Source organism: Pyxicephalus adspersus, chromosome 12, assembly GCF_032062135.1.
Source record: "Pyxicephalus adspersus chromosome 12, UCB_Pads_2.0, whole genome shotgun sequence".
Classification (NCBI taxonomy): domain Eukaryota; kingdom Metazoa; phylum Chordata; class Amphibia; order Anura; family Pyxicephalidae; genus Pyxicephalus; species Pyxicephalus adspersus.
The window spans coordinates 31,966,733-31,983,161 of NC_092869.1; the positions used below are offsets into that span (position 1 = coordinate 31,966,733).

At 38.3% G+C, this 16,429-nt stretch overlaps 1 protein-coding gene across 2 annotated transcripts in view; it reads left to right on the top strand.

Moving 5' to 3' along the window:
- PRKCH (protein kinase C eta) overlaps window positions 1–16,429 on the top strand; it is a 122,758-nt gene that overhangs the window by 52,782 nt on the left and 53,547 nt on the right. For both annotated transcript variants that reach the window (XM_072427561.1, XM_072427560.1), the window contains exons 2-4: window positions 5,218–5,281; window positions 8,938–9,088; window positions 13,671–13,705. In XM_072427561.1, the coding sequence (XP_072283662.1) occupies window positions 8,943–9,088; window positions 13,671–13,705 (181 nt within the window). In that variant the 5' untranslated portion in view covers window positions 5,218–5,281; window positions 8,938–8,942. The remainder of the gene's footprint in view (window positions 1–5,217; window positions 5,282–8,937; window positions 9,089–13,670; window positions 13,706–16,429) is intronic.

Below are 16,429 nucleotides of genomic sequence, written 5' to 3' on the forward strand. Positions count from 1 at the left end.
ATGACGGTGTCACATGCAGAAAGGAAGCGGATTATCTAGGTGTGCACACAAATGCGATGATTCGCCTTGTTAGATGCATGGTGTGCACCTCGGACACCTGTGAAAGGTGACCTCTGTGTTTATATAACAAGTGCTGACTACTTGTATTGTTTACAGGTAATTATGGAATGACTTATTACTATCATCCCCTGCTTTTCTATTTGTTCTGTAGACCTAGAATGGCCATCTGAAAGCTTTGTCAGCATAAAATATATCTTCCTATCAATGAATACTAGGAGATTTCTGATCACGGGGTTGTGGAGCAAAGCCTAGCACAGACATCTGATGTCAGAGATGTAAGATCATGTCAATTATCTTTTTTAAAGGTTTACAGTGACAAATGAATGGACGATCGCTGTACACAACATTCTGTTAGATGGAGGGGGGAATGCAGGAGAGCGGCACCCAACTGTGCTCTCCTTCATAGAAGTGAACAGTGGTGATTCCACCACGGCCGTCAAGTGACTGCTGTACACATCAGATTTTACTATGATCATAACAAGTGGTTATCTGACCCATTAATGTAGCTTTAGAGTTGGCACATTGTTTTGCTAACTCCAGGTACCCAACAATTAATGCCTATTCCATAGCCCTGGAGACCATTCATATCTACGTGCTGTGAAAAAACATGCTTGTAATTTCCAAACTACCCAATGATGGATGCAACTAATACTAAATGGCACATGAAAGTCCTATTAGTTACACACAAGCCTCCTGCACTTCATTCCACGTAACACTTGCCACTGCTCCTTTTCTGCTGCATCTCTTTGTAGGTCTCTTCATTGGTTTCCATTTCACCTTAGAATCAAATACAAGCTTCTGTGCTTTGCCTTCAAATCCCTCCACAGTTCTTGTCCCACTTACATTTCTGACCTGGTAAAAAAAATACTCCCCCAGCCGCTCTCTTCGCTCCTCTGATGACCTACAACTGACATCCTCACTCATAACCTCATCAAACGCACAGCTCCAAGACTTTTCTAGAGCCACCCCAACTCTCTGGAATGGTCTTCCTCATTCTATTCGGCTTGCTTCTACTTTTTGCTCATTTAAAAGAGCACTCAAAACCCATTTTTTCAAACTTGCCTACCCGTCTTCTTCTGTCTCTTAAACCCTTACTACTTCCCACCATTCCATATCTCTCCTCCTATTGTGTGTTACTTCCCCCACCTAATAGATTGTAAGCTCTTCGGGGCAGGGTCCTCTCTTCCTGTGCCACTGCCTGTATTCGTCTGTCATTTGAACCCCCAATTTAATGTAAAGCGCTGCTTAATATGTTGGCGCTATATAAATCCTGTTTATTATTATTAATAATAATAATAATAATAATAATGGTATGCTGGATGAATAGGTCAAATGCATTTTTTATTGCATTAAGCAAAAGTCCAATTTTAGCATTCAACTTACCAAATAATAAAATATGCATATGTTATATTTTTAATATAATTTGTTGTATTTTCTTGCTGGAGTACAGGTCACTTCCCCTACTCAGTTTAAGATAGGTGAAGGTTCTGTAATCCGACAGGTGAGAGCTTGGGCTACGGGGATAACACTTGCAACATTGCAATCTTCATGCATTTAGGAGCTCACTAGATTTATGGTAGATCAACAGGTGCAACTTTATTTTTAAAGAATGAAAAATAGGTGAATGTTCATGTATTGTGGGTTTACACAATACACCTGCAGGATTGACAATCTGTTAACTTCCCCCAGACCTGTCTAGTATTGCTCTACCTCCTAGTCAATTGATCTTTCACCTTTGCCCTGTTTGTGAATGCACAACCTCCCTGAATAATAGTCTACTCTGCTGGATTGTCTTCATTGTACACAAATCACAAACTGAGGAATTATTTCCAGCATCATGCAATCCACTTCCCAGTGAATCATTTCTCCACAGGCTTCTAATCGGAAAGTGTCTGTCACAAGCTGATAAATACACGGAGCGCGAACGCTATTTTAGCAGTTATTTTCACATCTTGTGGTGGAGTAGCGTTAAATATAGGTACCTAAGTGACAAAATACACTTCTTTTAGCAATTGTGATGAACGCTACTAACTTTATAAGAGATGACTGCTGTTCTTGTTCAGAGCTCTACAATGACATTCAGTCTTACAAAAGCTAAAGAGGAGCTCACTGCAATTCAACTTGCAGATCCAGCTGTAATGATGATCCTTGGCTTCAATAGATTTATTCTATGGCTAAGTAGCTATGTATTTATTGTTGCAAAATTAAATGTGTATTTAATGCAAGGTCTGTGAATTTTAATTGGTATCATCCTCTTGCAATGGCACAGACTGGGGGTGAAGCAGCACACGGAGTCAGTTAGTTTTGCTGCAGTACTAATGTGCTACTAAAGTCATGATAGGAAGAAAAGGAGAATGAAATTATCTGTTCTCTGCTTTTTTTTGGTCCAGTTGCAAGATAAAGGACGACCAAGCAAATATAAAGCTACATACAAATGCTAGATTTATTTTGTTGGTGAACATACCATAATGGAGTGGATTTGACCCATAATTTGTAACCTCATCAGATACTGGAGCGTTACTGCTCACAGCTTCGTTTCCACTGGAAGGAAATTGGGTTCTGATTAAATCAATGCTGTATCTTTAAATCTCAAAGAATATGAAGTCTGGAAAGCGCCCTCTTGACATTTCTTGTGTATTTAGGAGGAATGTCAGAAGCTAGCACATGTCTAAGCACATGGTTATCACAAGGCTAATACTCAGTTTGTCCATTGTTACATTTGTAATAATATCATTACACAGTTTTTATATAGCACCAACATATTACCCAGAGCTGTACAAAGTCTATAGTCCTATACTAGCTGTCCCTCAAAGAAGCTTACAATCCAATGTCCCTACCATAGTCATATGTCTTTAATACAATCTAAGGTCAATTTTGTGAGGAAACCAATAAACCTAACTGCATGTTTTAGGAATGTGGGAAGAAACCCGAGTGTCCAGAGGAAACCCACGCAAATACAGGGAGAACCTGCAAACTCCATGCAGATAGTGTCCTGGCTGAGATTCAAACCTGAGACCTAGCGCTGCAAAGGCAGGAGTGCTAACCACTGAGCCATCATGTTGCCCACGTTAAAGCCTAATTGGAGTTTTAGCAATGCTGCTTGAATTGAGGCTGCAAAGAAACTATATTTGTTCTACAATATTATTTATATGCATCTTCCCTGGGGTGAATGAGTCATATGGACATTGTGCATGGATATGTGATGTCCCGGGTCCTCTTCTGTGGTTGCAGTGGGTGGTCTTGGTGATACAGTGAGCGGAGGGAAGTAACACACGGTGACATCTGCATTTTTCTGGGTCAGTTTGATGGCACACCCTCACGGGGCATTTCCTTGTCTCCCTGAAATCACAGGAATAGGTTTATTGACATTGGAGATCATTCCACCTAAAAGAGGATTGGTAGTGGACCCTGGATGAAGCACTAGCGAGCTGCTTAGTTTTTTAGATATCTCCTAACTTTCTGTCCCAAAGACCATGGTTTCCATATCTTAAGGCTCTGTATATAAAATTGACATTCCCTTGTACATTCCCAGGTGGTAATCAATTACTGCCATTGAAAGTGTGAGGGTATATTCCACCATGGATAGTTACCCCAAAAGAGTGGAAGGAGTGTACTCCGGTGTGCCCAGCCTGAACTAATGCTAGAGAGGATTCAGAAGAGAGAGAGAAAGGCAAGCTTTTGTAGGGCACAATATTTTTCCTATAAAATAAACTTGACTTGCTTTGAAAATCCTAAAACAAGAAAGGGGTATCCTATGCTAGTTCTAAACTAACATAAGTATCCAGGTCTCATAAACATACACGTGTAGTATTTTGGTATGTCAAGTTCTGTTTACAACAAAAAAACTTGTTTCGCACCCAACGCGTTTCACCCTGCAATAATGCCCATAGTTTTTTACAATGAAGTTCACATAGGTGTGATCATCTGGTATCTACAAACCTTCGGAAATGCCATGTAGTTCACATGCTATGTGTGACAAGCAGGTAAAGCATGTAGTTTTTCATTTCTCAGTGTGCATTGCCCTAAGTGTTGGATTGCAAGGAATGAAGATTACAAAGTCACCTAGCAGGTTCTTAGACATTTTTTATCTAGTGGGCAGGGCAGTCACTCTGAATAACTAATGGTTTGGTATCCCCACAACCGGTAGACCAAGTTTGCACAGCCGTTGTGAAACACTTGCTTTGACATAGTGCTATTTGCTATGTAATGGCATGTATGCCGTCCTAAAGTTGCAGTAAATGAATGCTGCTAAATAGGTGTGAATTTGGTTATTGATAAGTCCATGGAAAGTTTAAAAGCCTATTAGGCCTATGTAGGGCAGCCATTTATTTTCAGTGTATAAATATTTAAGATTTATTATCCTCTATCTTTTTTTTTTTTTTTTTTTCATCTATCTGTATTGATCAAATATTTTAGCAAATACATACATTATTTTTTTTTTTTTTTTTTTCATCTATCTGTATTGATCAAATATTTTAGCAAATACATACATTAGTGCAACTCTCCCCCCTCCTTTCTAAAGATTCCCTGCTCTAAAAAACATAATAAAAGGAGAAAAAGAAATGGCCAGTTCTTTAACGTCAGGAAACAGGTGTAACAAATGCCTTATGAGGTCCCAGATGGCAAGAATTCGTGGTACATCCAGTGGTGTGACCCAAGTATAAACCAAAATTATTTTTGGGGTAAAAAAAAAAAATTTACACGAAACCCCAAGCATTATTGGCGTACAGTATAACCTTAATCAAAATAATCTTCCAACTTTTTGGAGGGTTGTCTACTAGTAACCATTTATTAGGATATTGGTATTCACTTAAAGAACAAAGTTGGAAAAGAAATTGATGAATCTGATCATCTGAGCATGCATTCACTTTATATGATCTTTTGTTATCCATATTACTGTTATGTGTTACCCAAATTGTGTTGATAACATCAAAAGTCTTCCTTGGCTCATCAGGCAGAACAAAAACAGTTGAAACTGATAAAAGGTATACAGATAGGTTGTTGGAGTTTATTGTGTGTATTATAACATATAGGACATGAACTCACATGACCTGTGAAGGTGACTTGGGAAAATAATTGGAGATGTCTGTATACATTGCAAGCAAACAAGCGATTAGCAGTAATGTATATAAACATTGTTTTATTTGATTTTTTCAGATTGATTTGGAACCTGAAGGCAAAGTGTTTATTGCAATCACACTTATTGGCAGCTTTACTGAAGGTAAGAGATTTTGGAAAGATTTATACTATCACTTGTGTTTTGATATCCGTGGACACTTTGAGGTTTTAAAGATTTGTCCTCGAATCCTCGAAATGTTTAATAGCAGATGTGTATGGCAGGATTTCTTTGCCTTCCTCCGCTTTTCATCTGTAAAAATGTCAAGATCTGGTTCAAGGATGGTGAAATCCTGTAAATCTTGGTATCAGTGTTTTATTGTGTTCACAAATGTCTGATACAGTTCCATTGGACTTCTCACAATGGGACTGATTTATTAAAGAAGTCCGAGCCTGGAGAGGATACACTTTCATAAGTGAAGCTGGGTGATCCAGCAAACCTGTAATGGATCTGGTCCAGGATTGAAAACATTTGCTTACAAATAAAACTGTAAAACAAATATAGACTTCTAAAAATTAATTATAGGTTTGCTGGATCACCCAGTTTCACCGATTTAAAGTGTATCTTCTCCAGCTTTGGAGAGTTTTAAAAAAGCAGGCCTAATGTTAGTCTGATTCCCAGGAAAGAGAATTAGTGAAATGCTTCTTTCTGTATGTAACAGACTGATGGCATCATCTCAGCAAAGGCATGTGGCTTGAACCCAAAGCTTTTTAGATGATGATAATAATATTAATTAAAAAAATGAAGTGGAAATGTTTTGAAAAATATACTGGTAATTTAGGAAAAGACTTTCTAAAAGAAACAGAAATTAAGAATGGTAGATTAGGTGCAGCCATCAGTAGATCTAGGACGTAGGTCTAGTGCACACTTCCAGTTTTGCAATATTTTCCATTTAGTAATCGTGATAGATGTCCTAAACCACTGCATACATGTGTACGATATTCTGCGCTACTGCTCCTCTTTCTTGCATAGAAAGTAATTAGAATTCAGAACTCAGATTCTATCCTACATGGGACCTGTGCCCTTTTACTTGATATTTTCCAACAAGTCCGATCTGTCCACATCCAATTACAAACCCCAAAATTGGTTCCTTGCAGTAAGAAAAATCGGCTTCTGATTTTCTCTTCAGATTCACTTTAGATCCAGTTGTTCTATTGGATTGGAAGTAAAAATCAGCCCATGTTTACTAGGTTTAGGGGTGCCTGGTATTCCAGCCTCTTTTTTAATTTAAGCTTGACATGCTTGTTCTAACCCTACAGCAAAGATCACCATGAAAACTGTCATTGGGACAGAAAGAAAGGAGAAATCTCCCTAATGGAATAGTCAGCAATATAAAAACCTAAAAAACTTAACCTTTTCTATAAAAACAAAATTATTTGGGTTGGACTAACATAAGGAAAATACATATAAAGGTGTTGTCAGTTGTCAAAATATATTTAATTTTTAGTAATAGTTTGAGGGACATATTTTATTGCTACGTAAACATTGGATCAGATGGCAGGGGTGGGGTGTGGGAGTTATTATCTAAAATATTAAGAAGAACCAAATAGGTTTCTCACTCGTAAATGATAATGGCTATTATGATGATGTCTGACATTGTAAAACATAAAGTCCTATCGTCTTTAATGTTGGGTTATATATCCGGTGCAAGACTGTGGGAAAGCCACATGTGCTGCAGGGCCATACTGTAACAAGAGAAGGCTCAGGAATGGTGTAGCCACAAAGCTTTGAAGTTACAGAATGAACACTATAAAAATTAGCCTGTGGTCATTAGAATAAAATTCTGGTCCTGCCATTATAACCTTCACATATGTCATCATATTTGGCTACCAGACAGATGTCAAGATGGGAAATAAAATATAAGGATTGGTGCACTTAAAATATTTTTTTTTAGGGTTGGCTATGGTTCTCTCTGAACAATTGGTTTGTGATTGTAAAATTCATGCAGTTGTTTGTCCATAGCATGGTATATGTGGGTTTTAGCATTCTAGCTCTTTCAATATACAGCTCTCCATCCACTTCCTGTGTTGACTTCAAGTTCACAGCTTGGGGTGTACTGTCGATAATCTAGCTCGGACTGTTTTCCTGTAAGATTCATATTTTACAGGGCTGTAGAAAGCCACATACTGCAAATGTGATCAGTGAACCACAATACACATATTACAACACATGCAACCTGCAGGCTGAAATGGTATAAAGTTTGTTGGCTGAATTATTCTTGTTGGTTAATGTTCCCTGAAAGCCAACATATCCTTGGGGTTTAGGTGAAATAGATTCTGTATTTTGGCTAGTTCTTTCTTCTAAAATGCTCACAAAATGGCACATTTTGTAGTTGTTGTACAATGAAGAAGAAGTCATTTGTAAAAGAAAGTTGGTTTTTGGTTTAGGTCCTTCATGGCCCTGCATATCTATACACTTTAGGGTAAAACTTGAATCAAAGTCAATTTTATTATAGTGAAAGAAATTGGAATATACTAACTATATTTAGCTCATCACAATGCTTTTATGTTTTACATTTCCTGTTGTATAGAAACAGCTTTATACTACGTGGTTTCTAAGGGTAACGCACCCATTGAATTCAACTCCTATAAACGATGGGTATATTCATGTGTAATTTTGGGACAATTAATAAATCTAATCTAAATCTAATTTTTTTGCAATTTATAGTTTTACATGAGTGCTAATTAGCCTTCTTTAAACTCAAGCCCAACATGATAAATTGCTGGTTCTCTACATGAATATAACAAAATAAAATGGGAGAATGTCAACTTTTCTTTGAACACATTTAATTCATCCAACCTACACAGTTATTATACCTTTGTATTTTAGATGGTTCCCCCTTTCTTAACTGTTCTAGATGGAAGAATAATCAATGAGAGACACCATAATGTTGGTGGTCTTTAACCCTGATTGACAAGCTCTGCAAGTTGTGATGGCTGAGTAGAAAAAGAAGTGGAATAGTCAATGTTAATTATATATTTATTTATTTTTATAAAATGCCTATACTTTCAATTACTTCCCATGAGCATACAGCCACTCCAGCGTCCACTGCAAAGTGTTGTTCTGGGCTGGTGACAATGGTGGACCATACTTGCATTATGTATCTTGGCATGGTCACTTGTGGTCTTCACCAGGGGCACCAGGCTGAGGAACACAACTGGGAGTCATTCGTTAACCCATCACAAGAAGTAGCTAAATAAGTACTTTCATTACAACCTCACTATTTATTTAAAGATTTAAAATGATTTGAAACAACCTAAAAATACTTTAAACCTTTGCTCAAAAAATTGTAATCAGGCAGACCCTTTGTTGCAAAAGAGACAGAAGATATCCATTCTACAATGAAATAAACTTACCTGCCTGGTCACAAATAAAAAAAAAAAACACCTGTCCCCGTTGTGTCTCTTGCGTTACCCTCTTCTTCTTCTTCCTTCTTCTCTTCCTTGTTTCACATGCTGGAGTTCATTCGTTAGCAGTAGGGGAAGCCAGGATGTGCCGGGTATCCCGTCTTCCTTTGCTGATCTGCACGGCACCTGTACCTTTTCTGCAATAAAACCCTGCCTGATTGGAAAGTTTTAAAAGGAAAACTTTAAAACTGTAGAACTTTTTTAACATGTTAAAACCTAGGTTTAGCACTACTGTAATAAGTTCAATAAACTGATATAGTAGTATTCTCATAAATGTAGAATAAGTACCTGTAAAGCTGATGTGACAGTAAATCATATGCCATCTGTGATGTGTAAATGTGACTCCAATTTTAGGAACAATGCGAGATGGGCGGCTGCTGAGACACTTTACCAGGAAACGGCAGAGAGCCATGAGGCGAAGGGTGCACCAAGTGAATGGACACAAGTTTATGGCAACATACCTACGACAACCAACTTACTGTTCCCACTGCAAAGATTTCATCTGGTAAGGCTGACCTAAAAATTTATGTTTTGGCAAGCCATGAAACCGCACACGTATGTGGTAATTGGGAAAAGCACCTACAGAACACTTTACATCCGGAAACATGGTGCTCAATTTGGGATTTCACTGCCAGGTGCTCAAGTAGCAGCTCAGCAGTGGAAACAAACTATAAACTTCTTATGCGGTGGTACATGGTGCCAGGTATAGTGAGGGAAAGAAGTATTTGATCCCCTGCTGATTTTGTACGTTTGCCCTCTGACAAGGAAATGACCGGTCTATAATTGTAATGGTAGGTTTTTTGTAGCTGTGAGAGACAGAATAACAACAGAACCCTCAAAAACCCAGTGCTCAAAGGTCGAGCCTGATGTGCATTGTAATGAGTGAAATAAATATTTAATCCCTTCGCAAAAGATGACTTAGCACTTGTTGGCAATCACAGAGGTCAGACGTTTCTTATAGTTGGCCACCAGGTTTGCACACATCTCAGGAGGAATTTTGTCCCACTCCTCTTTGCAGATCTTCTCCAAGTCAGTAAGTTTTCTAGGCTGATGTTTGGCAACTCGAACCTTCAGCTCCCTCCACAGATTTTCTATGGGATTAAGGTCTGGAGACTGGCTAGGCCACTCCAGGACCTTCATGTGCTACTTCTTAAGCTACTCCTTTGTTGCCTTAGCTGTGTGTTTTGGGTCATTGTCATGCTGGAATACCCATCCACGACCCATTTTCAATGCCCTAGCTATGTTATATGACACAATGGTCAAATTTGAAAGGCTCTGGGAGCCTTGGCTTACACACTACCTAGTGCCAGACTTTAACTGGTCTGAGCTCACCATGTCATTTCTAATGATGCACAAACTCAAGGGGAAATGTTTGCGAATCAACACTAAAATAACGGCCCCGAAACACTTGAGATGATTTACAATAACCCCCCTAGCCGAAATTCTCTTCCACTCCCCTTTGTCTTGTCCTGTCTGGTGTATGTGTTTTTTGGTTTAAATTTGTCTATCCTGATTGCCTAGGTTTACTTGCCAGAGTGCTGAATTGTATCTTTCAACTTGGCTAATGTTATTGGTGTTTATTGCCCATGGCTTTCCTATATATATTTTTAAGTTGTTATTAGGCAGATGGTAGATCCTTCCTTAATGTCCTATTTTGTTGACCCACCATTTATATTGTTCTCTCCCCCCACCCCCCCTCTTTTGTTGGTTGAATGATTGTTTTGATTTATTTACCATAATACATAATGTGAAATATATATATATATATATATATATATATATGTATGTATATATATATTCAATAAGATTTGAAAAATCTGTGTTATGGCCTAAAAGATAGGAGGATCAACGGTCAATTTTCTGCAGAACTGACCAGTACATGTAATTTATTAATTGGCAATTGCTTGGTTGTCATTCCCAAAACACGGCACATACGTACACAATAATGTTCTGCCCTTCTGTTGTGGGTGGGATGAATCCTAGGAATATACTCTGGATGCTCCAACAGATGGGATTTGCATGATTGTTGATACCCTTGATGGATCTGATCATTCAACATTTAATAGAAGACCAAACAATTGGCTGCTTTTAGTGAAAAGTCAGAATAAAAGTCAATCTGATCATTCAATTAAATTAAGTTTTACAGAGTGAAAGTAAAAATTTTCCACTCTCCACCAGACAGTATTGTGTAGTCAGAGAGTGCTGGGAGAAGCATTGTTTGGATGAGGGATCAGCCTTTAATTATGTGTGTAATTGTACAGTGTTCCAATTATTTTGCCTTTGTCTTTACTTGTCGTCTGTTATAACATGAATGCTGCCCAGTGTGTGGATGCAAAATTACTAATTAATACCACTTTGGTCCCTGTGTCTGGAGAAATATCAGGGTTGTCTGTTTTGTAGCACGCTTACCTTGAAGAGGAGGATTTGCAACAAACTTTGACATTGGGAGCCTAAAAGAGTTCTCTGCCACACCAGACAAGATTTTTGCTGCATCCTGATAATGGGAGAAACTTTTAGGATGGTGCCAAATCAAAGGGGAGGCCATGAAAGCCATGAAAGCAAGTGTGGACTGGAACCCTGCTAACCCTGACAAAGGGCAGGAGACCTACTTTCTTTCTAAATGCAGCTTCGAATTGTTGCGCGCACACAAAATACATCCTTAAAAACCTCTCTATGGTAGTGTTGTGCTATCAGTTTGTTAATAATAGGGCTATGATTGGATGAGCAGTGTTAATTCACATATAAAATCCAGGAATCTCACGTTTATATGTTAGGGCTACTTTGTGTGGCTGACATGACACTTCATAAATGTGACCTGACATTGAATTATGGCTATGTACACACGTGCAATAATCGCAACGACAAAAGACTGCACGATGCATGAGCAAGCGTTGTACATACAGCACCGTTCTGTTCTATGGAGGGGAGGGGGAGAATGACGGAGTTGCAACCTGCTCCGCTCTCTCTCTCCCCCTTCACTTCCATTACGATCACTCGTCGTCCATCGTCTGTGGATCTGCCAAAACGGTCGTTCCGAAGATGGACGACAAGCACTGTACACACGCAAGATTCTCATCCGCTATCAGCCCTGAGCTGATTATCGGACAAGAACCATTGCATGTGTGTACCTAGCCTAAGGCCTTGATAAACACTGACATAGGGTAAAAGACCCCATAGGGTAGCACAAATGGGCATGAGCTACACACAATTTATATACTTGCCTACCTCCTGCAGCTTTCGCGGCTTTCCTAACCTGCCCCTGGCAAGATTGCTTTCAGGCAATGGCCCTGATTTATTAAAGTTCCCCAAGGCTGGAGAGAATACGCTTTCATCAGTAAAGCTGGATAATCCAGCAAACCTTTAATGGATTTCCTAAAAGTCATTAGCTTTTTGTTAGAAAATGTTTTTAATCCTGGACCAGATCCATTCTAGGTTTGCTAGGTCACCCAGCTCCACTGATCAAAGTGTATTCTCTCCAGCCTTGGAGAACTTTATTCAATGAAGGCCAATGACTCAACCTGCAACAGTTAGTTTTAAATAAAACTTTTTTTTTTTTTTTTTTTTACATTTCATTTTTATTACCTATCTTTTTTTAGACCCAGTGACCAGTCATCGCTTTAGGTTCTTCTGTGTGCAATGCAAGCAAAATATGGTGGGAGTGTTCAACAACCCTTAAATAATGGGAATCTCCCTAACTTGTTCACAGACCACAATAACAACCTAACTTGGTTTATACTGTTCATATTAAAGAAAATGGATAGAGTATATTGTAAGCATAGATTGTGTGCATCATCTTTGGAAACATTTTTGAAAGACCATTTTGTCTTTTTGTCCTTGACTTTCTTTATTGATTTAAGTAATAATTTAACTTTATAATTTAAAGTGCATGCACCTTAGCCAACAGCAGTTGTTAAAGTGATTTATGTAAGAACACATAAAGGTCATCAGAGCACACCATTGACCTTTTGACCATTCGGGCTGCCTGTCACTAGGGCATCCATCTTGACATTGTTACCACAATGCCAAAGGTGGGGTTGGATGGGGCTTGACCAAATACTTTTAAAAAGATTTTTCAAGACTTATTGAGAGATAGCTAGAACATAATGTTCTTTATGGCTTCTCTTTCCATTATTTGACCTACAGGACAACAAATTAAAATTTACTCTGCAGGGTCGACATGTACTTTGAATGTATACCCTCAGCAGATCCTGGTGAGCACAAATTAGCCAGTGTAGGACATATGAATACATTTTGGTTGTTTTAGAAGGCTTTTCTTTGTATGTGGCTATGATTTTGTGTATTTTTCAATATTTTTTAAATCTCAGTTTATAGCTGAATTCTACACACAAAGAAATGTAAACGTTTTTTGAGCTTCGGCTGTTTGCCTAAAGATTGCTTAAAGGTATAATTCCAATTTTCAGATTTTTTTTAGAGAGGAAAATCATTATTGCGTAAGTGCAGGTTTTGGTGACTTCATACTAGCCCTAACCCTTCTTTATACCACCTTATGGCATCATTCTGTGATGCATGTTTGGTCCAATGCCGCTCTTCCTTTAAATGTCTTTCTCCCCCTGATATATGGCAGTGCCTGTTCATCTCTGTCCAAGAGACTAATCCAGATCCTGCCCCATCTTGCACAGGATTTGCACTATAATAAATATTCCTATTTTTTTTTTTTTTACCTGAAATGGAACATGCATGGGTCACATACAATGAACTTCTAGACAGTGTGGTGTCTTAAGGGGAGACCTATTCCGATACATGGAATACATGGAACAGTTTTTCTATTTACAACAAGCCCTATCCATGGTAAATCAAAAAGATGGGTGGGTTGAACCTTGCCCTTAATCCATCTTTGCCCCAAAGAAGCCCTAACAAGACCCACTCCTATCACTTCAGAATAGGTGACCACCTGACCAATTCTTCCTAACTTGTTCTCTTTTTGTGAGACATTCTTAACCAAACCCAATGACAAAAGTTACTGAGGAAACCTTGTCCGTATATAAATATGAAAGTATTGTTTGCAGTACTTTTACTGAGGTTTTGGTGATGGAACTTAAAATAACATGTTTTTTGGTTTCTTACAGGGGAGTATTTGGCAAACAGGGATACCAGTGTCAAGGTAAGAACCTAATCCAGCATTATTTAACTGATGGGCATGAGTTAATGGGAAAGATCGACACCATGTAAAACCAAAGCATTCCACTCTTACCTGGAAAAAACTTTTTTTTAATCTCAAAATGTTAGAAGAAAATGAGGCAACACCATTAAGTAGAGGTTCTCCCCCATCATTTACCTAAATTTGAATCTCATATATTCATACTGGCCTCCAGAGCTGTAATTGGCAGTTTTGAGGAAGAGTATATCCGAAAGGCCTAATTATTTATTTGTGCCTAGGGCAACATGATGCCTAATAAAGCCGTGACTTACCCCTAGGTTTGGCATAAGACATTGGGCCTAATTTAATAATGCTTTCCAAGGCTGGAGAGGATATACTTTCACCAGTGAAGCTGGGTAATTCAACAAACCTGGAATGGATTATTTGAATGTCATTTGCTTTTTGCTAACAAATGTTTTAAATCCTGGACCAGATCCATTCTAGGTTTGCTGGATCACCCTGCTTCATTGATGAAAGTGTATTCTCTCCAGCCTTGGAGAGCTTTAATTAAATAGGCCCAATATAGCCGAATCACAGTAATTCATTAAAAATTTGGATCAGGCAGGTAAATGATTGCAGAAGGGACAGGTGAAAAAACCTGCACACCTGATTGCAATTTTTTACTTGCATTCAGTCTATCTCACTCATCAACTCATTGCAAGTTTAACAAAATTCACCCAGGTCCCCAACTCCCGCTCGTGCACACAAAAGTATAATAATCCCCGGCATCCAGGGTCATGCTGGATACCCAGCATCAAACATTGAGAAAAAGTGTGTAAACAGGCGGTTAACTTTACTATTTGTTTTAGAAGGGGCATCGCATGCACACCTTCTGCATTAACAAAAATTGCCTCTTTGCATTTTGTGTCTCAGATCACTCTAGTTTTGCTTTTAGGTGAACTTAGGAGTGACATAGGAAAACTGGAAATAATGTACGAGTAATGGAAGAGGATGTTCTGTAGTCCAGAGGTAAACTGGGCAGTGACAACACAGCTTAGGATTTCAGTGCAGCCGAAGCATTGTGTTGTCAGCTCAAAGACAATTTTAAGCTTGATTTTATTGCAGGATCAGCCTATATTTTTCAGTAGTTGCAGAATTTATAATAGCTAACAATGAGAAATGTGAATTGTATGGAACCAAAAATATAATGTGTGTGTGTGTGTATGTGTGTGTATATGTGTGTGTATATGTATATATATATATATATATATATATAATTATAATTTTCTTCTTCCCCCAGACATACATTTTAAATTACAATGTTTGGTGCTGCTTAGTTGCTGGTCTGCTTTATGTTTCTTATGGTAACTGATGCATTATGCTGCTGATAATAATAGGATGAATTTAATGTAATATAAAGGGTTTATAAAACAGATTACCATCCTTTGAAACAAAAGCCGTATATGTATTTGGGTCAGAGCTCCAGACCCGAGTTTCAGACCAGTCTAAAAGGAACGACAGTGACAACATGGAGAAGGTTACGTTAACAGTGTAAATAAGATTAGACATCTTAAATGAATATGCATGGCATTTATCAAGCTGGAGGACTTCAAAGGGCTTCTGCCTTGAGAGCTATTCAGACTGACAAGTATTACTTTCCTGTTGGTAAAGATCCACTTTGGAAAATCCCTCAAAGACCAAATGAGAAAGACCATCGCTGAGTGTTACTGGCTTATTTATCCAATGTGGCAGGAGTGCAGTGTACATGTGGCTGTGATGTGGGAGAGACGTGTTTGCTTGATGGTTAATTAATAAAATTGCTGTCTTTAATATTGAACTACACATGGGTATAAAGACAAATTTATTAGGCAGTTGTGCATTTATTTAAAGTGTATTTTTATTTCATATACACAGATACCAGAATCTGTATTTATATTGGCGTCTATCACCCCTTGCACCGTAGCTCTAAAGCACATGGAGCTCCAGATGGAGCCAATCAAGATGGGAAGGGGGTCCATGTGGAACCAATCAGGATCTGCTGCTTGCACATTTGCTTATGGGAAAGGGAGGAGAAGTGAGCAGATGTTAATAAAATGTTGATGAGGTGGAAAAAGGAACCAGGAAGACTTGCAGAATAAAAATCAGCTTTAAATTTTTCTTTTTCTTTAAGGTGCAATAAAAGAGGGTGCAAGGTCCATTTTTAGAAGGCTGTGATTGTTTTATTTCCCCAGCACAAGGAAGTTAAAGCTTGTATCTATAGGTCAAAGATGATACAGAATGCAAATAGTTGGTCTGTATCTTTGTACATGGTAGGTTAGGTTGAAAAAAAGACATAAGCCCATCAAGTTCAACCACTATGGAAATAAACATATCCCAGATATAAAACCCTCTAAGACATAGTTGGTCCAGAGAATTTCTTCCTGATGCCATGAGGTAATCGTATGTTCCCTGGATCAACAGTCACTGTTATTTTACATTAAAGCCTTAATACCGAGTTATATTCCGTGCTTCTAGAAAAACATCTAGCTTTTTCTTAAAACAATCTATAGTAGTTGCTGAAACTTCTTCCTGAGGGGTCCGATTCCACATTTTCACAGACTTTACCGTGAAAAATCCCTTTCTTACCCGGAGCTCAAACTTATTTTCCTCCAGACGCAAAGAGGAGCCCTCTTGTTCTTTGTAATGATCTCAAAGTGAATAATGGGGAAGAGAGTTCTCTATATGGACTTCTTTAAAGGTTTCAAATGA